This window comes from Typopeltis vanoorti, chromosome 12, assembly GCF_054136105.1.
Source record: "Typopeltis vanoorti isolate ZY-2024b chromosome 12, IOZ_Tvanoo_1.0, whole genome shotgun sequence".
NCBI classification, from domain to species: Eukaryota; Metazoa; Arthropoda; class Arachnida; order Uropygi; family Thelyphonidae; genus Typopeltis; species Typopeltis vanoorti.
This window is the reverse complement of record NC_143560.1, coordinates 70425345-70450670: the sequence shown is the minus strand read 5'-3', so window position 1 is coordinate 70450670 and position 25326 is coordinate 70425345. Positions and strand designations below refer to the sequence as shown.

The 25326-nt window shown below is 38.9% G+C and overlaps 1 protein-coding gene across 2 annotated transcripts in view; it reads right to left on the bottom strand.

Moving 5' to 3' along the window:
- Arms (Ankyrin repeat-rich membrane spanning) overlaps window positions 1-25326 on the bottom strand; it is a 640210-nt gene that overhangs the window by 601383 nt on the left and 13501 nt on the right. For both annotated transcript variants that reach the window (XM_090402051.1, XM_090402052.1), the window contains exon 2: window positions 6710-6830. In XM_090402051.1, the coding sequence (XP_090258177.1) occupies window positions 6710-6830 (121 nt within the window). The remainder of the gene's footprint in view (window positions 1-6709; window positions 6831-25326) is intronic.

Sequence of the window (25326 nt, the reverse complement as noted above, 5' to 3'; positions counted from 1 at the left end):
CAGATATGCTATCCACTCGGCCAACCAGGCCGGCAATTAGAATAAAACTGCAATATTAGAGGTGTGGTAAACGAGAAGATGCACAAGATTTGTTTTCCAGAAGGTAAAATGAACAGATTGATTCAGGCATTGGATATGAGGAATAAGCGAGCAAAAGAGTTGATAGTGGTAGTAGGAACAAATGACTCAACTGGGAACCAGATGAATATAAGACTGGATATCAGGTGGTTGAAAAAGATAACAGTGTGATAGGAAAAGTAGTCAGTGTGTTGCCCAGGTATCATAGTAATGAGATAAGGCAGAGAGAGCAAGAATTATGAATGATGTTAGCAGAAATATGTGAAGAGCAAGGAGTGCAGGTTTGTTAATGTTTGAAATGAGTTTGAAGGATGAATTGAACTGTATAAGACTGATGGACTGCATCTGAATGGTTTTGGTGTGAGTCATTTGGAAAGACTTCAACTGGAAGGGAGAGAAATTAATACAATGAATGAATCCGAGCAAGTAAGAAGTGATGTGAAAAAGCAGAAGAGTAAGGGGGCGAGATTGAAGTGGTACTTATGAAAGGAGAAGTGGCTAGCATGAGTGCAGAGAATGAGAGAACAAGGGCATAAGACAAACAGGGAGATTCAGGGTGGACAGAGGAATACTATGTGAGAAAGGTTGATGCTCAAAAAGGAAGTGAATGTGTGTACAGACAAGAAGGGAATGGGGGGGGCTTGGGATGTAGAAAGAACAGATGGATTTGAAGAAGGTTCTGAGATGGATAAGGAGAAAAAGAAATGGCTTAAGGAAGGTGTGGAGAAGTTTGTATCTAATAATTGGTATAAATGAAATTTGTTATAGAACCAGGAATGAGCTGTTATATTTATAAACAAATGCCAGAAGTATCAGAAACAAGGGAAATGGTTGCACTGAATGAGTTTGTTGACCCAAAAATTGTTCAAATAAGTCAAATGTGGTTGGATGAGGATGACATCTTGACAGGAATAGAGATGAAGGGTATAACATGAAGGGGAGATCATGTTTCACTAACTTACTTATGTACTATAACAAGGTGACAAATACCTTGGACATAGGAGATGCATGTACAGTGGTGTACTTGGATTTTGCAAAGGCTTTTGATAGACTGCCACATGACAAGCTCTTAATTAAATTGAAAGAGATGGGATTGGATAACAGACTTCAGTGTTGGAATAGTGACTGGCTGTCTGATAGGTATCAGAAAGTTGTATATGGGGGTGCAGTATCTTGAAAGAGAAAGGTCACCAGTGGTGTGCCACTGGGGTCAGTTTTGTGGCCATTGTTGTTCAATTTAATCATTGTATGTTAATGATATTGGGTTGGGATTAACTAATGATATCCAGCTGTTTGCAGATGATGCAAAACTGGGGAGAGCAATGCACAGTCAGGCTGATGTTAATGCCTTACAAGAGGACTTGGATAAATTACATGAATGGGCAGGGTGGAACTGTGAGTCCAATGTTGCCAAGTGTAAGGTTTTGAGATTTGGTAAGCAACGATAGGATGCAAAGTATACACTTGGTGGGGAAACTTTAACAGAAGTAGAGGAGATGAGAGATCTAAGTGTGATGGTAGACAAGGACCTGAAATTCAGGGGGGCACAGTGCAAAAGTTGTGAAGACATCACATCAAATATTTCTGTGATGTCATAACCTCTATATTTCTGACATGCAGAAATATAGAGGTTATGATTCCACTGTATAAGGCCTTGATCAGGCATCATATAGATTACTGTGCACAGATTTGGTCACTGGGTTTTCATGGTGAGGAGAATATGTTGGAAAGGGTACAGAGAAGATTCACAAAGGTACTCAGTGATCTTTGGAATGTGGAGTGAGTACGAGAACAGATTGAGGGAATGTAAGTTGCAGAGCCTCGTGAATAGGAGGAAGAGGGGGGGGGGATATGATTGAGACATATAAACTAGTCAGGGGTTGTTATCAGGTAGACATGGACGAGATTTTTCATAGAATTGGAGATAGAAATAGAACAAGAGGCCATTGCTGAAACCTGTATAAGGAGGGTGTGAGCAAAGGAGTGAGAAGCAGGTTCTTTCCATGGAGGGTGGTTGGTGAGTGGAATGCATTGCCTGAGTGTGTTGTGGATGTGGACACATTGAATAAGTTTAAGACGGGGTTGGATTAGCATTGTATGCAATAGTGAGTACCTCCCATGATGAGTCTCTGACTCCACAGAGGCCGGGTGTTGATAATAATAATAACATTTTTCGTGAAAAAGAAGGGGTAAAGAGGAAGGTGGAGTGATTAATGATGAAGAAGAGTTATTTAAATACAAGGCAAAGACACAAAGGGGGGGGAATAGTGGCAGTGATTTTTGAGGCAGTATGGTGTGAGATAGAGGCGAATAGAATAAAATACACAGTTAAATGTAGCTACAGATTGGTAATGTGGAGGTAGTGACAGTGAAATGTATAAGCAAATTAGCCAAGCAAATAGGAAAAGGGTGATCATTATGGGATAAGTTTAATTATAACAATGCAGATTAGAATTATGAGATAGCACCAGGAAGTAAAGAAAATGAATTTGAGTTTTTGAGATATAACCAGACAGTATGTAACAGAGGGCAGTCAAGGAGTGAAGGTATTAGATTTGATCAACTCATCAGAGGATGTCATTATAAATGAGGTATCAAATCTCCCTCCTTGGAATGGTGAGAATGACTATGAATTGATTACCCGAATGGTTGTCAGCGATGTGAGGAAAGGCTAGATGTGGAACTACAGGAGTGATGATTATGAAAAGTTCAGAAGATAGTTTGCAGCTGTATCATTCTATGCTATAGCTGCAAGCTATCTTCAGAGCTTCTCATAATCACCAGCCTTGTAGATGAAAGGAGAATCTAGTAGAAGCAATGTCTAAATGTATTCCAAGGGTCAAGAAAGTTAAATAAGGTAGGTGTGAAATGGATGAATGAAGAGATTAAGCATGCAATACAGAGAAAAAAGGCATTATGGAGGCAACAAAAGATAAGTGTAATAATCAATTCTATGAGGAGTACAAAGAACTGGCAAGGAGGGTGACTCAGTTGGAAAGAGTAGCAAAAGCACAGAATGAGCAGCATTGGCTAGCAATGCCCCTCTCCCCACCCAAAAAAAAAAATCCTAGGGAGTTCTTTCAATATATAGCCAGCAAAAAAAAATTAAAAAAAAGATTATGGTAGGATGGCACTGAATGAAAAAAATGATAAGGACAACTACTGCAGAGTGTACAGTTGAGATATTTAATGAGCAGTTCATAAAGGTGTTTTATCAGTGTGAATACGACATCATGGAGAATTTGAGAGCAGTAGATGATGAGGAGGAGAGACTGAATGTGAGTGAAGAAGAGGTATATGGAGAATTAAGCAAACCTGATATTAAAAAGGCTGTGGTACTTGATGATATATCACCACATATTGTGCTGGCATATATGTTTAATATCAGTGTTACACTGGGTCAAGTTTCAAAGGAGTGGAAGGAAGGGAAAAACGTACAATTTCATAAATCAGACGACAGTACTCAAGCATCAAATTATAGGCCAATCTGTGTGTCAGGTGTTGTGGTTAGTGTTGAAGAGGCTGGCAAGAACCAGGATCCAGAATTGGGTTCAAAATAATGGTATTATCTTTGATGGACAACAGATATAACAAATTTGGCACAAAAATCAGCAAAAAAGATGATATTATGAAATTAAGCATTAACACCAAGATATCAACTCCATCTTGAATGTAGAACAGAAGAGGTAAAAGGTTTCAGCTGCTTAAGCACAATTTTTAGTAAGGATAGAAAATTAAACACAGAAATGCACAGAACAAACAAAGCTGGTATAGTAAGGAGTCAGCTGAATAAATTTATATGGAATAAAAGAGAAATTAATAATTAGTCAAAATTAAACCAGCTATATTCAAGAGAACATTCCAAAAAATTTAAGTTAAGAATCTGGAGAGAGCTAGATTAGAAATAAAACAACTGATCAAATATTGGAGACCACAGATATGAGTTCTAAGAATAATTAGGAAAGTGAACAGGCCTTAATCGTGTGGAAAGGCTTATGTGTTCACCGTACATGTAAATTTATTTTTAATGGTATTGATAAGAACACAAACTGATAAGAAAATAATTACTATTTATTAGGTTATTTGCTGCCAGCGAAATATCAGCAAACAATTTAGTCTGATCATCTGAATAGAAGAACCATCTGAATAGAGGGAAAGTTGGCAAAACAGGTGTTTGATGCCAAGATGGCAGGAAAAAACTCAGATCTAGGCAGAATAATGCAGTCCGAAGTCGCTTACAAGATCAAAATACACTCAATGGACAAAACATTAGAGATAGGGATGATTGGAAGTTGACACTGGCATCCTCCACGCAGAGTGAAATGCAACTGAAAGCAGACAGTAAATAGCCAGACATTGGAGCTTCCCAAAAGTGTATTGCAATCAATGAACATGGGTAAATGCGGCGATCTTAGTGACTTTTATTGTGGACATATTATCAGTGCAAGACAAATGGGTCATTCTATCACTCAAGTGGTAAGAACCCTTGAGTTCTTGAGGGCAATTGTATCAAGCATCTAATGTGAGTATATCATCAATGGTACCAGTGCCTGGTAAGTAAGTGGTGGCTGACCACATTCCATTGATGACTGGGGTCGATGTAGACTGTCCAGACTCATACAGACCAACTGCAGGGTGAAGGCAGCACAAATCACATCCAGTTGCAATGTTGGAGGTCTAAGCAGTGTCAGCGAGTGAATGGTGCAGCACACCATGCATGAGTCACAGGGGCCAATGCCTTAATCGTGTACCACTCTTGACAGCTCATCATTCGGCATTGCATCTTGCCTGGTGTCGGGACCATCAAAACTGGACCTCTGCAGAGTGGACCAGAGTTGTGTGGTCTGATGAATCCCATTATCAGTTGTACCAAGTTGAAGCTGATGGGAAGGTGCAGGTGTGGCATCAATAGCATGAAGCCCTGTCGTGCCAGGTTGGCTCTGTTCAAGGAGGTGGTAACTCTGTAATGGTTTGGGAGGCCTTCTCATGTGACACATTAGTTCCCTTAGTGTGTCTGGAGAGGTCCTTAAATGCTGTGAGCTACCAGATTGTTCTAGCTGATCACCTACACACTTTCATGGCTTTCGCACATCCTGCAGCCAATGGTCTGTTTCAGCAGGCCAATGCATTGCCCCACTGAGCAGCAACTGCCCAAGCATAGCTTGAGGAACATTCATCTGTTTAGGACCATCCAGTAGCCCCAAGGTCCCCAGATTAAAATCAGATTGAATCTTTCTGGGATACCATAGAGTGAAACATGAGATCCATGTATCCAGGACTGACATCTAGGATGCAGTTGTGGACAATGCTGCAACAGGCATGGCTGGAATTACTTCTGGCATCTGGTAGAGTCAATGCTTCAGAGAGTACAGGCTGTTATTCACACTCGAGGATGACAACACACTATTAGATAGATATCTCTAATGTTTTGTCCATTGAGTGTATAAGATCTGATGCTATTGGATCCCTAAAAGATAATAGACTAATTTGGAGGAAAACTGTTAACAGGATCAAGTAATGTGTACTTTTCTTATAAGACTATCAAAGTGTCCTCTACATTGCTTGAGATTAACAAATCAAGAATATTATTTGTATGTACTTTTTAGTATACACTAGAAATTGATCAGCATTACAAAGTAATGTTTCCTTGAGGTGGGGGGGGGGGGGGGAAACCTCTCCATCCATTCCTCAGCATGGCTTCATTTCCCATTCTTTTGATAATATGAATGCTTGTACTTGCCATGGTTTGGTCAAAAATACAGATGGAGGAACCAACAATGCTATGCAAAGTATTATCTGTTAATTGCTTGTGCTCTTCTAGTCAGTTTGCATATTCAGCATGAGAAAACCATGCTTTCTGCCTATGAAACTAGTCAAATTACCTTCATCAGAAAAAATCTCTTATAAAAAGTGTCATATACTAGATGGGATTCAAACCCAGGTCTCTCTAAATGAAAGGAAAATGTTATGACAACTGCAGTGCAGTATGTATGCGCTCCCTGTAATCGCCAGAATGTGGGCAATGAAACCTGAACTGCTACTTCTCACTCAACTACAAATCATTTCTTCTGTTTTAAATTAACTGTTTCTATTCACAAAAATAAGCTTTCTGGCTACAACTATCAGCAGCAATGATTTTATTTTCTTCTTCTAGTTTTCCATTCACCTTTCAGTGACAAAGTACTTTCTAGAAAAACATTACTTCTTTCCTGTTTTTTTTTTTTTTAAATTATGTCACTAGCAGTTCATAAATGTATTCCCCTGAGTAGATATGGGAAAGATCATATATACAAAACCATATTGGCAAAATATGGCACTGCATAGGTATGCAAAATAAAATTTTGATGACAATGCATAAATATGCACAAAAAAAAATAAAGTCGTAAATAAGCTGCATAGTCTAATGTTTGATTGAATTTAAAAAATAGCAGAAATAGTATTGAGAAAATACAGTATTCTATAACAGTTAAGTGTTCTTTAAGAAACACTACAGAAATTGAAAAGAAATGCAATTAGAAACTGTATCATAGAAGTTATTCTTTGAAAAATGTTAAATCATATTTTTCTATCCCTTCACAGTAAACAAGAATTTAATGCTGAATTAAATCAAATATAGATAGATAACACTTACTTCATCACACTCATCAGGACTTTTGTTCTCCAAGCAACTGCGTAAAGTTACTACATCTCCTTCAGTTACAACAGTAGCTAAAGTTGTGTACGTCAACGACATCATTTTATTCATTGTGACCCTGTTGGAGAGAAAGAGGAAAAAACATGGTAGTACACATAAAATCCTCTTAACTTTAAAAAAGCATCTAAAAACAAGAACCAAAAATAAAACGATGACACACTAAAAAATATAGCTGAAATATAGATGAGATGGCCAAACAAAGTCATTCGCCATTATAAACCAGTAATTCTTCTTTATATAACAGAACTCAAAGTAAATAAGTAAAGTACTACATAATCAATAGCTCATCTGAAAATATTGATTGAGTAAAATGTACCAAAAAAAGTAATCTGCTTTCTTTAATTGCATTACACTTATTGGAGGCTTGAAGCAACTTGAAAAAAAGTTCTATGTTTGATCTAAAAACAGGGTTTCCAGATTATGTAAAAAAATAATAATAAATAAAAATATTTTTAAAAAATTTTAAAAATAAAAATAAATCCTTAGCTACAAGTTTACAACCCTTCGTGGATGGAAAGTCACAAAATTCTATTCAAAACAATTATTTTCCTACATTTTAAAATTCTTTTGATTATGCCAACTCACAACAAATCACAAAAGTACTCTCTGACTACAGATCTGAGATACTCACCTGGCAATGTGCCAAGAAGAGTCAATTTATGATGAAGAGGAGAAAGGAATAAGGCGATGTATGAATTCATTACCAACACATGAAATCAAATGATTTATACGTAAAAGTTTCCGACTGTTTTATAAGCAAAATAGTTACCACTTTAAAAACTAGAATTTTCATAAAAGGAAAGATAATTTTCCGACGTATAATAATAAACACTCATCCCACGAAACACATTGATTATCCTATTATCAGAATGGATTCGCCTTCTTCTGACATGCGCAGAAGTGTTGAGGGGTCTCACATCTGTGGTTGCATAGTATAATCATAATATTTAGAAAATACATATAAAAGAAGGTTATTCCAAAGATTAACAGTGAGGATAAATAAATATAAGTAAAATTCGGAGTTTGAATATGAATTCAATTTCCATGTAAAATAAATTATTTGTAGCAAGGAAAGTAATAGTTGAAGGGACCATCACTGAATGAGTCAATGCTTGCTTTCATAGGTGTGTGGTCTATAGAGCAGGAGCCTTTCATGATGAATCATGTGCCTCCATGAAAACTTTTAAAAATACTAAATGACAGCAGCTTTCTAAACCTTAGAGAAGTTTTAGAGCCTTAGAAACTTCTTAGGAACAAAATTTTCAAAATCTTAGAGAACAGTTGAGAGTTAACTATCAAATTAGCCAAGCAAATAAGAAAAGAGTGATCATTATGGACGATTTTAATTATGGCAATATAGACTGGAATGATGAGATAGCAACTGGAAGTAAAGAAAATGTGTTTCTTGAGTTTTTGAGGGTTAACTACCTCAGACAGTATGTAACAGAGGGCATGCAAGGACTGAGGGTCTTGGATTTGGTCATCTCATCAGAGGATGTAATTATAAATGAAGTGTCAAATCACCCATCAATTGGTGAGAGTGACCATGAGGTGGTTACCTGGGTGGTTGCCAGCAGTGTGAGGACCTCTATAAGAAAAGGATATATGTGGAACTACAAGGGAGTGATTATGAAGAGCTCAGGAGACAGCTTGCGGGTGTAGCATGGAATGAGGAGTTAGCTGGAAAAGAGATCAATGCAGCTTGGGGGATTTTCAAAAACTATCTAGTACATAGATGGCAAACCTATGGCACGTGGGACAGAGGTGGCACGTCCGAGAATTTTGCTGACACGTCAACGATTTACAGGTGATATCTTTTTATAAGCTTATGAATTATTCAACCTTTTTTTTTAATTGTTACAATACGTACAATTCAATTTTGTTTTGCACCAGAAAGTAACTATGAAGATGTGCATATGATTAGTGCGGTATTAACAAAAGATTGCACGACCCAAAGACAAAGGCAACCTACAATTGTTGAGTTAAAATGCTAACTCTCTTCAACCGAATTCCATAACATCTGAAACTGTCCTAACAACAACTTGTCGGCAAAATGTTTACCATATTTAGTCGAAAATAACTTGCCCTCGCGTATAACTGACACCTGTGATTTTACTTTACAAAAAAAGACATTGAAAAGTGTTGCATATGCCTCACACACGAAAAATGTTTCAACATGTTCATGGCGAGGTGATGGTAACTCACTCCCAGCGGTTAACAACACACCCTCCCCAACAGCCATTATACTGCAGATGCAAGAAAAAAACTAGTTTTATCGTATTTCTGAAGAAGGTACAGAGGCTTTAGCAGTCTGTGTAATATATTTCTACAAACAGTGCAATTAGACAGAACTGGAAGTAAAACAGCGCTAACGAATGAATTAATGTCCCCTCTCACAGAAACTATGCTGCATAAATTCAAGCAAAGCTGTATTTCTTAGTTTTAACACATTCACGACGGGGTGTCATTCATTGTTCTGATGGAACTTCTCATTACTGGCTGGCTCAAATCGCATAAAGTTTTCAATTTGTGGTAGAATTTTATTTGAAGTTAGCCTTCGTGATCTGTCATAAAGAAATTGAGAATTTCAAATGCAATAAAACAAACACTTATTTCATGTAATTGGAAAATTGGACAACGCTTTTTAGTTAGATATATTTCTAGTATATATCAAGCATAAATTCAAGCAAAGCCATATGTTGCACCATAAATACAGCTTTGCTTGAATTGATGCAGCATAGTTTCTGTGAGAGGGGACATTAATTCATTCGTTAGCGCTGTTTTACTTCCAGCTCTGTCTAATTGCACTGTTTGTAGAAATATATTACACAGACTGCTAAAGCCTCTGTACCTTCTTCAGAAATACGATAAAACTAGTTTTTTTCTTGCATCTGCAGTATAATGGCTGTTGGGGAGGGTGTGTTGTTAACCGCGGGGAGTGAGTTACCATCACCTCGCCATGAACATGTTGAAACATTTTTCGTGTGCGAGGCATATGCAACACTTTTCAATGTCTTTTTTTGTAAAGTAAAATCACAGGTGTCAGTTATACGCGAGGGCAAGTTATTTTCGACTAAATATGGTAAACATTTCGCCGACAAGTTGACATCCTTCTGCTGTTTCACCTGCTCAGTTAACTTCTGTGGTCAGTTACAACTCATAAATATATTTCTCACTATTGTTTTTTTTTTTCCAAACCATCATTAAAATCAATTTAATAATACAATAATCAATTTTACACTGAATAATATTATAAATTTATATATAGATAAATATTATAAATAGCATAAAATATTACTGTATTTATAAAATTATACATAATTATTTATAAAATATTATAAATAAATATATATATATTATAAATAAATTCATTAATTACTTAAGTTCAATTAATCTTCTATTAATTTTTTCCCTATTAAAAACTGCCCGGCACGTCAGCAACTCAACTGGTAAATTTTTGGCAAGCACCGGCACGTCAGCAACTTGATTTGTGAATTTTTGGCACGCACACATAAATAGGTTCGCCAACACTGATCTAGTAGATGCAATGTCTAAATGTATTCCAAGGGTTAGAAGGTTAAATAAGATAGGTGTGAAATGGATGAATAAAGAGATTAAACATGCGATACAGAGAAAAAGGGCATTATGGAGGCAGCATAAGAGAAGTGGAAATAACCAATTCCATGAGGACTACAAAGACCAGGCAAGGCGGGTGACTTGGTTGGTGAGGGAGCTAAAGAGAGGTATGAACAGCAGTTAGCTAATGAAGCCAAAACAAATCCTAAGTAGTTCTTTCGATATGTAGCCAGCAAAAGAAAAAATGATTATGGAAGGATGACACTGACTAGAGAAAATGGTATAAAGACAGCTGTCGCAGAAGGTGTGGTGGAGCGACTGAGAACAGTTGATGATGGGGAAGAGAGAGAGACTGACTGTAAGTGAGCAAGAGGTGTATGGGGAGTTGAGCAAACTGGATGTAAATAAGGCTGTGGGACTTGATTGATAATACATCACCATGTATTCTGAAGGAATGTGACAGGGAGTTGACGCTGGCCTTGAGATATATTTTTTAATATAAGTCTTGCACTTGGTCAAGTTCCTAAGGAGTGGAAGGAGAGCAAGATTGTGCCACTTCATAAAGGAGGTGATAAAACTTAAGCATCAAACTATAGGTCTATCTATGTGTCAGGAGTTGTAGTTAAGTTTTTGGAGAAGCTTGTGAAAACTGGGAACCAGAATTGGGTTGACAACAATGGCATTATCTTTGATGCATGGATTTGCTAAAGGGAGGTCATGTTTTAGTAATCTACTTACCTATTACAATAAGGTGACTGCTTCCATGGTCAGAGGAGAAGGATACACAGTAATATACTTAGATTTTGTAAAGGGTTTTGATAGATTACCGCATGATAAGTTGATAGTCAAACTGGAATGGACGGGGTTGGATATTCGACTGGTGCATTGGATTGAAGACTGGCTATCTGACAGGTATCAACAAGTTGTGTATGGGGGGGGGAGCGATATCCAGGAAAAGGAAAGTTACCAGTGGGCCTCAAATGTGCCTCAGGGGTCTGTTTTAGAGCCATTATTGTTTAACTTGTATATTAATGATATTCGTGAAGATTTGGATGGAGATATTCAGTTGTTTGCAGATTATGCAAAGTTGGGACGAACCATGAAGAATAGAGAAGATGGTGTGGCCTTACAAGAAGACTTGAATAAATTGAGTGATTGGGCAAGGGAATAGGGATGTGGGTTCAATATTGCAAAATGCAAGGTTTTAAAATTTGGAAAACAAAAATGGGATGCAGAATTTATGATTGGTGAGGATATATTGTCGGAGGCAAGGGAAATAAGAGATCTGGGGGTGATAGTGGATAAGGATCTGAAATTTTGGGGACACATAGCCAAAATTGTGAAGACAACACAAAGGCTTCTGGGAATGATGCGGGGGACACTGACTGGTAGAAGTAGGGAGATTCTTGTTCCATTGTATAAGGCTTTGATTAGGCCACACATGGACTATTGTGCTCAGATTTGGTTACCTGGTTTTCAGAAGGATGAAGAGATGTTGGAAAGGGTCCAGAGGTGACTGACTAAGGTATTTTCTTACCTCTCGAATGTCAAGTATGAGGAAAGATTCAGAAGATGCAACTTGCAGAGTCTGGTGGAGAGGAGGAGGGAGATATGATAGGGACCTACAAGTTGTTGAGGGGGTTGTTATAGGATCAATGCTGGAGAGGTTCTACAGAAAATAGTGGGAGATCAGGGGAGAGCAGAGGTCATCCCTGGAAGCTGTATAAGGAAGGTGTGAGTAGGGGAATGAGAAGCAGTTTTTTTTCTTGCAGAGTTGTGAATGATTGGAATGCCTTGCCTCAGAGTGTGGTGTCTGCAGAGAATTTGAGTGTGTGTTTAAAGCACGGTGTGATGAGCACACAGTTTAAAACACAGTGTGTTTGATAAAAGGACCTCCTAGATGAGTCTTTCACTCCATGGAGTCTTGGGTGATAATAATAATAATACACAGATCAATTAGTCTATAGTTATTATTATCCAAGACCTCATGGAGTCAAAGACTCATCTAGGAGGTCCTTTTATCAAACACATAGCTCATCATACAGTGCTTTATACACACTTAAATTTTCTGCAGACACCACACTCTCAGGCACGGCATTCCAATCATTCACAACTCTGCATGCAAGAAACCTGCTTCTCACTCCCCCTGCTCACACCCTCTTTACACAGTTTCCAGGGATGATCGCTGGTTCCCCCCCCCCCGATCTCCCACTGTTTTCTGTAGAACGTCTCCAAATTGATCGTATAACAACCTCTTACTAACTTGTAGGTCTCTATCAAAATTCCCCTTCTCCTCCTATCCACCAGACTCTGTAAATTGCATCTTCTCAATCTTTCCTCATATTCGACATTCCAGAGGTCAGAAACCAACTTAGTCAGTTGCCTCTGGACCCTTTCCAACATCTCTTCATCCTTCCAAAAACCAGGTGACTAAATCTGGGCACAGTAGTCCATGTGTGGCCTAATCAAAGCCTTATACAATGGGAAAAAAATAAATAAAAGGGTGATCAAGTGCACCTATCAGGTGGAAATCAAACTTAACTTGTTGACTGCAAAGTTGGTAGGTAGTCTATAGGCATCGGACCACTCAACACTGATCCTATAATAACCCCTTACTAACGTAGGTCTCTATCATATCTCCCCTCCTCCTATCCACCAGACTCTGTAAATTGTAAATATGAATGGATGTCATGTTCCTGAGTCTATTTCCTCCCATGCCACTGCATGTCCCCACTCTTTCATCTAACCAAAATAATAATAAACCAAAAATGAAACGGACAAATGACGGCAACACTACAATCAAAATAAATCTCCCTCAACAAATAATTCATCTAAACAAATTAAACCAAGAAAATTATTCCAAACATACCAGAATTCCTACCATCTCCAATCCAGCTAGCCAAACAATAAGATTATATTCCAAGGTGACCTTAATGTTGATGACTCCAAATTGGTCCTCCCTTCTCCAACACTGATCAAGCTGGACATGAAGTGGACGTTTTTGCTGTAAGCAATGATCTAATGTAAATCATACATCTACCCACCCAAATTTCTAATAATCCTCTCCTATTTCCCGATACTCTTGATCTTTTTCTTTTTAACTAGTTCTCCTTCCAGATATATTGTAGAGGTCACCTCTCCTCTTGGCAACTCAGACCACAAATCTTGTGCAAGTTTCCAGTCTCATAGAATCTCCCTACTCCGACCACACTCAACTCATGTCCCAAATTTGGCAATACAAAGGTACCAAGTGAAATGACCTCCAGAACTACTGCCTTTCCTTTCGATGGCAGATAACACTGAGTAAGCCATAGAAATCATTTACACTGGAATAAAGATTGAAGGCCTTCAATGAAAGCCCTGGTTCAAAAGATGATGTATGAAAGCATTTGAAAAAAACTGAGCTTAACACAGGTGGCTTGCATCAAGAATCCTGGCTTCATAATAGCCTGTGCTGAAGCACAATAAATGTAAAACAACTATCAGCAAATCCAAATCCAACTTCATAAAGACCAATAACAAAAACTAACCTCATGTCCAAATGGAAGTCATACCTTCTAATGCCTTGTAAAAGCTATCAGATACAACTTTTGCTCACTAGCACTTCCACCTCTCTCTCTTATCCAGATCACACCACTGTTACACATTCAAAGATAAAGCTGACCTCCTGGCATCACACTTTTCCTCTAATTTCTGCATAGATACCAAAAACAAATCGCCTCCTTCTACCCAAATTCCCGATCTTCCTCTCTGCTTTCCCAATTTGATTTTTTAACTAGTTCTCCTTCCAGATATGCTGTAGAGGTCACCTATCCTCAAAACAACTCAGACCACAATCCATCCAAACAAATTTGGTACTACAAATGGTCTTTCAGCAAAAAAGGCAAGAATATTAGATAACCTAGACACTACAAAAGTCTTCTGGTTTCAATGGCATCTCTCCTACTGTACTCACATGCTCCAGAGATAACACCTGTCTTCCATCATTTCTTAAATCTTCTATACTCAGCTGACACCTATCCCATCACGTGGAAGAAAGGACATATCTAACCTATTCCAAAAAAGGGAAATGAAAAACTACCATCCAACTACTGACCAACTGCCATCGCCTAAATTCTCTCTAAAATAATAATATGATTTTTTTAATATGATTTTTAATGAGTCTTGCACTTGGTCAAGTTCCTAAGGAGTGGAAGGAGGGCAAGATTGTGCCACTTTATAAAGGAGGTGATCAAACTCAAGCATCAAACTATAGGCCTATCTTGAAAGTTTATTTTTCACTTGGTTAGACTATAATAAATTTAGTTTAATCCTTTATCCAAGTGTGAGCAAACAAAATAGGCCTATCTGTGTGTCAGGTGTTGTGGTTAAGTTGTTGGAGAAGCTTGTGAAAACTAGGATCCAGAGTTGGGTTGATAACAATGGTATTATCTTTGATAGATAGCATGGATTTGCTAAAGGGAGGTCATGTTTTAGTAATCTACTTACTTATTACAATAAAGTGATGGACAGAGGAAAAGGATATACAGTAATATACTGGGATTTCGCAAAGGCTTTTGATAGAGTACCTCATGATAGGTTGACAGTCAAACTAGAGCAGATGGGGTTGGATATTAGATTGGTGCATTGGATTGGAGACTGGCTATCTGATAGGTATCAACAAGTTGTGTATGGGGGGGAGCGATATCCAGGAAAAGGAAAGTCGCTAGTGGAGTGCCTCAGGGGTCTGTTTTAGGTCCATTACTGTTTAACTTGTATGTTAATGATATTCGTGAAGATTTGGATGGAGACATTCAGTTGTTTTCAGATGATGCAAAGTTGGGACGAACCATAAAGAGTAGTGAAGATGTTGTGGCCTTGCAAGAAGACTTGAATAAATTGAGTGATTGGGCACAGAAATGGGGATGCGAGTTCAATGTTGCAAAATGTATGGTTTTAAAATTTGGAAAACAAAGATGGGATGCAGAATTTATGCTTGGTGAGAATATATTGTTGGAGGTAGAGGAAATAAGAAATCTGGTGGTGATAGTGAATAAGGATCTAAAATTTAGGGGGACACATTGGCAAAATTGTGAAGACAACACAAAGGCTTCTGGGAATGATGCAGAGGACACTGACGTGTAGAAGTAAGGCGATCCTTGTTCCGTTGTATAAGGCTTTGATTAGGCCACACATGGACTATTGTGCCCAGATTTGGTCACCGGGTTTTCAGAAGGATGAAGAGATGTTGGGAAGGGCTCAAAGGAGACTGACTAAGGTAGTTTCTGACCTCTGGAATGTCGAGTATGAGGAAAGATTGAGAAGATGTAATTTGCAGAGTCTGGTGGACAGGAGGAAGAGGGGGAGATATGATAGAAACCTACAAGTTGGTAAGGGGGTTGTTATAGGATCAATGCTGGAGAAGTTTTACAGAGAATAGTGGGAGATCAGGAGAGAACCAGAGATCATCACTGGAAACTGTATAAAGAGGGTGCGAGTAGGGGAGTGAGAGGCAGGTTTTTTTCGTGCAGAGTTGTGAATGATTGGAATGCCTTGCCTGAGAATGTGGTGTCTGCAAAGAGTTTGAATGTATTTAAAACACGGTATGATGAGCTGTGTGTGTGATAAAAGGACCTACCAGATGAGTCTTTGACTCCACGAGGTCTTGGGGTGGTGTTAATAATAATAATGGAGAAAGTTATCAACAATTAACTTCAACAATACCTGGAAGCACACTAGTTAATCAATGACCATCAACATGGATTCTGCTAATCCAGATCCACTGCTGATCACTTAGCCCTTGACATTTCCAGATATTTTGATTATGTCTGGCATCAAGGCGTATTTTGCAAACTTATACGTAAATGACCCACTCTCAATCATGACCAAACCTAACCACAGCTTTGCCAATGATAGCACACTCTGTTCATCTTACTCCTTTGACTAACCTACAGTTCTCGGATATCTCAAACATGAAGTTCATCTGCAAATGTTGCCTTAAACACTAATCTCCACATCATTCTTTAGTGCAGCAAGGATAACCTGGTCACCTTCAATGCTGGAAAAATGCAGTCCTGCCCTCTTCTCTTCTCTTGCAACAGGGATCTTAGATTACCTTCCCTTATCCTCAGTAATACTCACAACACCAGACAGGATCAGATCTTTCTCTCCTTGCACAGACATTTACTTCCAGCCTCACCTGGGATAAACACATCAATAACCTAAGCCTCTAAAAAACTAGGCATTATTTTCTGCTCAAGAAGCTATTTTACATATACCCAACTACTAATCCTATATAAATCCCAAATCCACTCATCCTATTCACACATTTGGGGTGGGGACACCTAAAATCTCCCTAGAAATTCTTGCTGTTCAGAGAGCAGTTCAGCTCATAGATGTTCCTTCTCTTATTACAGGCTCACTTCAACCTCTATCTCACAGCCACAATGTTTCAGCTCTATGTCACTTCTACAGGTACTTCTATGATCGCTGGCTCCCGTGAATTGGCAAACGCCATTTCTCCACATACTGATGTCTATTAAAACAACAACAGCAGTTATTGCCCAACGCTGCTTTTCAATACAACTGAACAGATCGACTCTGCTTCTCTTCCTTGTTTATTCCATCTACCTTTATACTCCAGAACAGCCTTCCTCATAACGTGTTTCCCAACAACTTCAACCTCGAGCAGCTCGTTAAGAAAAATGTTAATAAATTTCTTCTTTCTCCAACTTTATCTGCACCTCGCACTCAGCACTGATGTGCTATAGGTTCTTGTACATCTCGTGTATGGGATAAATATGTAAAAAAAAAAAAAAAAAGACAGTAATGGATAGTAAACAGGCATACAAATGAAGAAACTAAGAAGGAAACTGATATATATATATATATATATATATATATATATATACATAGAAATGAAGAAACTAAGAAGGAAACTGATATATATATATATATATATATATATATATATAGGAAATAAAAAAGGGCCATATGATGGGAGATTACTTATGCAAGATATGCCTTATACAAAACATCATCAAATGTCTTAGAGATAAAGAGTAGTCACTTGAGATGTTCCAAACTTTTCCATCATTTGTTCAAGAATGGGCAATTTAAGCGGGAAGATGCCCAGATGATTAATAGTTCACCTGAAAGTAAGTTAGCTAGTCTCTTAAGAAGGTGAAGGTTTGTATCATCTTCAAAATCCTGATAAGTACTCTCAGGGGTACAGGATATTAGGATAGTATTACATTAAAAGTTTTACATCATTAATAACTTCCTATTAACAAATTTCCTCCAAATTAGTCTTATCTGTCAGGATTCCAATATTCATCATCATCAAATTCCTGATATATATACCCTCAGGAGATATACAGGGTATTATGATAGCACTACATGAAAAGTTTCCACCACAACCAACTTCGCACCAACAATTTTTCTCCAAACTAATCTGTTATCTGTCAGGACTCCAATATTGTCAGATCTTATATTTTGGTCTTCTAAGACAGCACTTCTTACTGTATCAGTCGACCTAGATCTTGGTAATTCTCTGGATCTTTTTTGTGCCATCCTGGCAAAAAAACACTTGGTTTGCTAATTCCTTTCATCTCCAATTTTGTTTAAGTGACCATATCACCAAAAAGAGTTTTTTTATTACTATTATCAGATCTCCATGGAGTCAAAAGAGGTATGACAAGATGTTGGAAGTTTTTTTCCACTTGGTTAGACTATTATAAATTTAGTTCAATCCTTTATCCAAGTGTAAGCAAACAAAGTTTGTGCCTGAAGTATCTTCAGAACTGAGGCAACTTGTGGTAAAGGTGGACCAAGCTCTCATCACTCCTTGTCTCAGTATCTCCCATAATGCAAAGCACATCTCCTTGCAGACATGTATAATGCTATGCATTAAGGGAAGGGCCACTACCCAGACATGCAAACTTTGTTTGCTTATACTTGGATAAAGGATTAAACTAAATTTATTACAGTCTAACCAAGTGGGAAAAAAAAACTTCCAACATCTTTCTCTAAATCCAGAGTAATTTAATAATAAGGTGGTACACCTTTTGGCAACTCGTATACGTAAATATGACTTTTCCATTGCTTCTGCCTTAGTATCACCACTTCTGGGTCCGGCTCTCACTGACGAGACCTCAACAAAGGTCAAAACCAGGAAGCTTGGGTGATGAATGGCAATGCTGTAGCCCGTGAAAGTTTTAATTGACACTCAGCTGTTGCTGTCACCCAGGTTCTGGGTGTGTGGGGGGGGGGGTAGTGAATGGCAATGCTGTAGCCCATGAAGTTAACCGAGGCACAGCTGTTGCTGTTATCCCTCAGATGAGAAATGAGCAAATGAGCGGCTGTGCTCAGCGGTGGGGTGAGCTGCCATGGTGTAGAGCCAACCAACTCAGTGGCAGGGTGAGCCTGTTACTAAGGGGAACGCTGAATTTTTGGAGTTTGACCAGTACTTGAACATTCAATAAAGGTCGAAACCAGTCTGGGTAGTGGCCCTTCCCTTAATGCATAGCATTATACATGTCCTCAAGGAGATGTGCTTTGCATTATGGGAGATACTGAGACAAGGAGTGATGAGAGCTTGGTCCACCTTTATCATGAGTTGCCTCAGTCCTGAAGATACTTCAAGTGCAAACTTTGTTTGCTTACACTTGGATAAAGGAGATTAAACTGAATTTATTAAGGTATGACAAGAGATCCACAATCTCAAAAAAAAAAAGATCACTGAACTGTGCCTTAAACCCAGTCACAGTTTCTGCACTCACCACACAAAGACTTTCTCCTCATTCTCTTGTCTACCTACTACCACCTCACACTACATGCTCCAAAAAGCATCAATGCTTTCTTTCAAAATTTTCTACTCTGATAGGACACAACCATTCTTAGTAACACTTTCCCACTCGTTTGCCTTCCTATGCTGTCAAAATATGCTATACCATTCTTCTATTCCTCTCAGGACAATTTTCTGTCCACCACATTTCATTAATTCCACAGGCAGTACTGTCGACAGAGTGTAGCATAGAGGCAGCTTGCCTCACGGAGCGGCTTAATAAGGGTGCTTGTTCAGCCATGTTGCGGTAGGTGGCGTCAGTACGCTAACAATTCCTGTTAGCGTAGCAAGTGCAGAAAGAAGTTTTTCCAAGCTTAAACTGATTAAAAATTATTTGTGAACAGCAATGTCCCAAAAAGATTGGTTGGCTAGCAACTATACTGATAGAGACAGACACTGCTTATAATTTAAATTTAGAAGAGCTTATAAACAGTTTTATTGTGAGATATATTGTTCGCCCACCGATTAGAGAGATCCTTCGACACTTCTGCACATCAGAAAAAGGAGAATCCATTCCGATAATAGGGTAATCAGTCCGTATTGTGGGATGAGTTGTTTATTATTACAGGTCGGAAAATTAACTACTCTTTTATGATTATTGTAGTTAATTATGTTGCTTGTATAACAGTTGGAAAATTTTACCTATAAAGCACGTGATTTCGTGTGTTGGTGACCAATTCGAACGTTCTTTTCTTTCTCCCCTTCAGCATGAATCGACTCTTCTTGGCAAGACGCCAAGCAGAGACCTACAAACGGTGGGCAAACTATACCCATAAAGCAAACATTTAATTAATATTACTATGTAATCATTTTGCATTGGTGTTTCTCTTGTAATAAAAACAAAATAGCAAATGGAGATTTTCTTATATTTTTGTCTTATAATCCATCAGGGGTAGTATTTAATTATTTGCCTCAGGGCTCCATCTAATCTGGCGACAGCCCTGTCCACAGGACACATTAAACTGGACAAGCAGAGGCTATCAATGCTGCTAGTTTATCCCATTTATTCCTGACACTCCTGGCATTTGTATAGAGAAACATCAATGCATTATCAGTATTCCTATAATTATTCTATCCACTGATCCATCAACCAATCAGTGTGAGCCAGACCTATGGGTCTGGCTCACACTGATGAGACTTCAATAAAGGTCGAAGCCAGTCTGGGTAGTGATCCTTCCCATAATGCTATGCATTATGGGAAGTTAATTTGAGTCTCGGGTCTGGGTTAGTTCCAAAGGGGTGGAAAGAGGGGAAAATAGTTCCACTGCATAAAAAAGATTCCAAGACTGCTGTTGTAAATTACCGACCGATTAGCATATCAGGAATCGTTATCAACGTCTTGAAGAAATTAGTCAAGAGAAAAATACAGGATTGGGGAGAACATGGTTTTGTGAAGGGTAGATCATGCCTAGTAACTTGCTCATGTTTTACAACACAGTGACGGCTGAACTGGATAAGGGTAATGGGTCTACAGTGATTCTACTGGATCTTGCTAAGGCCTTTGACAAGAAACCACATGGAATTCTAATCAGTAAATTGCAGCATATGGGGATGGACATAGGGTTGGTGAGATGGATAGGAGGGTGGTTGATGGAGAGATATCAGAGAGTGGTTTATTCAGGAGTTGAGTCCAAAAGACGGCCTGTGACTAGTAGTGTGCTGCAGGGTTCTGTTCTTGGACCACTACTTTTCAATTTGTTCATTAACGATATAGGAAAGGATCTGAGAGGAAGTGTTCGCTTGTTTGCTGATGATGCAAAGTTGGGTAGAGCAATAGTGAATGCAGAAGATGTTAAAATCTTGCAGGACGACTTGAATAGATTGGAGTTCTGGGCTAAGGAGAATGGATGTCAATTTAATGTGACAAAATGTGAGGTTATGCATTTTGGGGCGAAAAGATTAGCAGCAGTATACCACATTGGTGGAACTGTACTCCAGAAGATTGATGAGGTCAGGGACTTGGGAGTGTTTGTGGATAGAGAGATGAAGTTTAGGGGACACATTGCAAAAGTGGCTAAATCAGCTCATCAAGTCACTTGGTTGCTTAAAAATACTTTAACAAGCAGAGACAAGCAAGTTATTGTTCCTCTGTATGGAGCCTTGATAAGACCTCATCTCAACTACTTTGCCCAGATATCGGCACCAGGGTTTCTTCTTGATGGGGAGGAGGTGGAGAGGATCCAGAGACGAGTGACCAAGATGATAGCAGGTCTGTGGAATGAACCTTATGAGAACAGGTTGAAGATTTGTGGGTTGCAGAAATTGGTTGATAGGTGGAAAAGAGGTGATATGATTGAGACATTCAAATTACTGAAGGGTTTCTATAAGATTAATTCAGAAGATATTTTTTTGAATAGGACTGGTGGTTGGAGGACTAGGGGGCCATCCATGGAAGCTGGGCAAGAATGTGGTTAGCAAGGGTGTTACGGCTAGGTTTTTTTACTTGGAGAGTGGTGAATGAGTGGAATAAGCTGCCAGAGTCTGTTGTGGGTGCCATGACTGTGAATGAGTTCAAGGTGAGGTATGACAGATACTGTGTGAATGTCAAATAGTTGTTCTTGACATGATGCTAGGGCCTCCTTCGATGAGTCTGTCGACTCCCTGGAGGTGCCCGTAATAATAATAATAATTATACATGTCTGTAAGGATATGTGCTTTGCATCATGGGATACTAAGGCAAGTGATGTGAAGTCATTAGCTTCTATATACGAGTTGCACAGTCCTGAAAATATTTCAGGTGCAAACTTTGTTTGCTTACACTTGGATTAAGGATTAAACCAATAATATAATTTCTAGCATCTTTAATACTTAATCAGATTATTTTAATCAGCTAATATATAGGGCTTTGATAAGACCATACTTGGATTACTGTGCTCAGATTTGGTCTCCCAGGTCCCAAGGGGATAAAGAAGCTGTGGAAAGAATGCAAAGAAGAGTTACAAAGATTATATCCGGATTATGGGATTTAGATTATGAAGGCAGATTGCGAGTATGTGGATTACAGACTCTGGTTAACAGGAGAAAGAGGGGGTGATATGATAGAGGTCTATAAACTTTTGAATGGGTGTCATAGCATTTCAAATGATGAAATTTTTCGTTATATGGAAGGCAGAGAGAGAACATGGGGGCATCCATGGAAGTTAAGACTGTTCTCAGTCAAGGAAGGGGTAAGAGCTAGGTTTTTCTCTCAGAGAGCAGTGAGTGAGTGGAATAATTTGCCCTTAGGAGTAGTAAGTGCATCTAGTGTAAATGAATTTAAGGGAAGGTATGATAGCTGGGTTGGGTAATTTACAGCCTCCCTCGACGAGTCCTTGACTCCCTGGAGGTCTCAGATAATAATAATAATAATAATTACATGATCTTTGTATATAGGATAATATACTGCCAATGGTCATAAGATGGTTCACTCTTCTTAATGTTTGTGGTGTGAAAGTCTTCCTTCAGTTCTGTTGGCTCCTATCTCTTGCATATCTGGTTTGTAAATATTTAATTAAATTACTGTGATTAAACTTTGTTTTCTTTTTTATACTAATGCCAGGAGTATCCGGAATAAGGGAGAGGAATTGGTGGCGCAGATAGCATCAGCCTGGCCAAAAATTATTGCGATCACTGAGACGTGGTTGACAGAAGGGGATATAACAACAGGAATAGAAGTCGCTGGGTATAGCATTTTTCGTAAGGATAGGAGGGGAAAGCGTGGTGGTGGGGTACTGCTTATGATAAGTGATGACCTATGTCCTCTAAGAGTGGAGAATTTGGAAGAAAGCGAGACAAATGATTTTGAGAGCGTATGGTGTGAGGTAGAGGTAGGCAAGACAGGATATTTAGTGGGGTGTTGCTACAGACCCAGGAGCACAGAGGATGGGGACCAGGAGATGTTTAGACAGCTAAGTTTGGCAAGTGCAAGAAGAATGATTGTTATGGGAGATTTTAACTTCAGTAGTATAAATTGGAGAGAGGAAGATGCATGTAGCAATAGGGGAATGGAATTTCTAGAATTCTTGAGGGACAAATGTCTTAGGCAACATGTAACAGAGGGAACAAGAGGTTCAAAAATTTTGGATTTGGTTATAGCATCAGAAGAGTTGATAATAACTGAGTTGACGTCTCTCCCACCAGTTGGAGAGAGTGACCATATGGTGTTAACTTGGAAAATGAATAGACATGCAGGAGTATCAAAGAGACGGGAACTTATGTGGAATTATAAGGCAGGTGATTATAATAATCTTAGACGTCAACTTTGGGAAGTTTCATGGAGGCAGGAATTGGAAGGCCAGGATATCACTAGTGCGTGGGAAATTGTGAAAGAATATTTGTTATCAGCAATGGTAAGTTGTATACCACGAGTGAAGAAGAGGACGCAATTTGGAGTAAAGTGGATGACAAACAATATAAAACAGGAATTGCATGCAAAAAAGAGGCTATGGAAGAGACATAAGGAGACAGGTGACGAGATGCATGAGGAATATAAGACACAGGCCAGAAGAGTGACTAGTGTGGTAAGGAAAGCAAAACTGGAACATGAGAGGAGATTGGCCCTAAGATCCAAAGAAAATCCTAGGGAATTTTTTAGCTATGTGGCCAGTAGGAGGAGAAATGACTGTGGAAGAATGATATTGTGGGATAAAAATGGGAATAGAGTGACTGATGCAGAGGACATAGTGGAATTGTTCAATGAACACTTTATTGGAGTATTTCATCCTAGAGGAGTCAGTTTTAATGCTAGAGGGATAGGACTGGTTCGAGGTCTGGAGGTACAGGAGGAGAGTGTGTTTCAGATACTGAGTACTCTGGATGTCAGTAAAGCTGTGGGACTGGATGGTATTTCACCACGAGTTTTGAGAGAATGTGCTAGGGAATTGACAGTGCCTTTAACGTGGCTTTTCAATGAAAGTCTGGCTTTGGCAAAGGTGCCCAGGGAATGGAAGGAAGGTAAGATAGTGCCATTGCATAAGGGTGGTAACAGACTGGAAGTGTCTAATTATAGGCCAGTCTGTGTGTCATCAGTAGTTGTTAAGATCTTGGAGAAAGTAGTGAGGGACCGTATACAGCATTGGGCAGATGAGGGTAATGTTATCTGTGAGAATCAACATGGATTTGTGAAAGGACGCTCTTGTTTTAGCAATATGCTAGCCTTTTATAATAAAGTTTCAAGAACATTAGATGAGGGAAAGGCATATACTGCAATTTTTTTAGACTTGGCGAAGGCATTTGACAGGGTGCCACATGATAAGCTGATATTTAAGTTGCAGCACATGGGTCTGGATGTCAGATTGGTCAACTGGATTCAGGATTGGCTGTCTGATAGGTATCAGAGAGTTTTGTATGGTGGAGCAGTTTCCAGGAGGCAGAGGGTTACAAGTGGGGTCCCACAGGGCTCAGTACTAGGACCTATATTGTTTAACCTTCATATCAATGACATAGCCAGTGGATTGCAGGGGGATATTCAGTTGTTTGCGGATGATGCAAAGCTGGGAAGGATTATTAATAATAGTGCAGATGTGGTAGCCCTGCAAGAAGATTTAAATAAGCTAGATAGATGGGCAAATGAATGGGGGTGTCAGTTTAATGCAGCAAAATGTAAGGTCTTGAGGTTTGGGAAACATCGATGGGATGCTGCATACTCTATGGGAGGAGTTATACTGGAGGAAGTAGGGGAGACAAGAGATCTGGGGTTGATGATTGATAGAAACCTGAAGTTTAGGGGACATATTGCAAAGGTGGTGAAGGTAACACAGAGGATTGCTGCTATTATGAGAAGGACACTGACCTGCAGAGATAAGAGGGTTATCATTCTGTTGTATAAGTCTCTGATCAGACCACACTTGGACTATTGTTCTCAGATTTGGTCCCCAGGATTTGAAGGGGATAAATTAACTGTGGAAAGGATACAAAGACGGATGACAAAGATGGTTTCAGGACTGTACAAGGATAGTTATGAGGATCGGCTGAGATAATGTGGACTGCAGAGTTTGGTGGATAGAAGAAGGAGAGGTGATATGATTGAGATATTTAAACTGTTGAGAGGTGATTACAGGGTTGACACTGGGGAGTTCTTTCGCTTGGTTGAACAGCGGGAAGGAGTGATGACAAGAGGCCATCCCTGGAAGTTACGAAAGGAAACTGTGAGCAAGAGGATAAGGAGTGGTTTCTT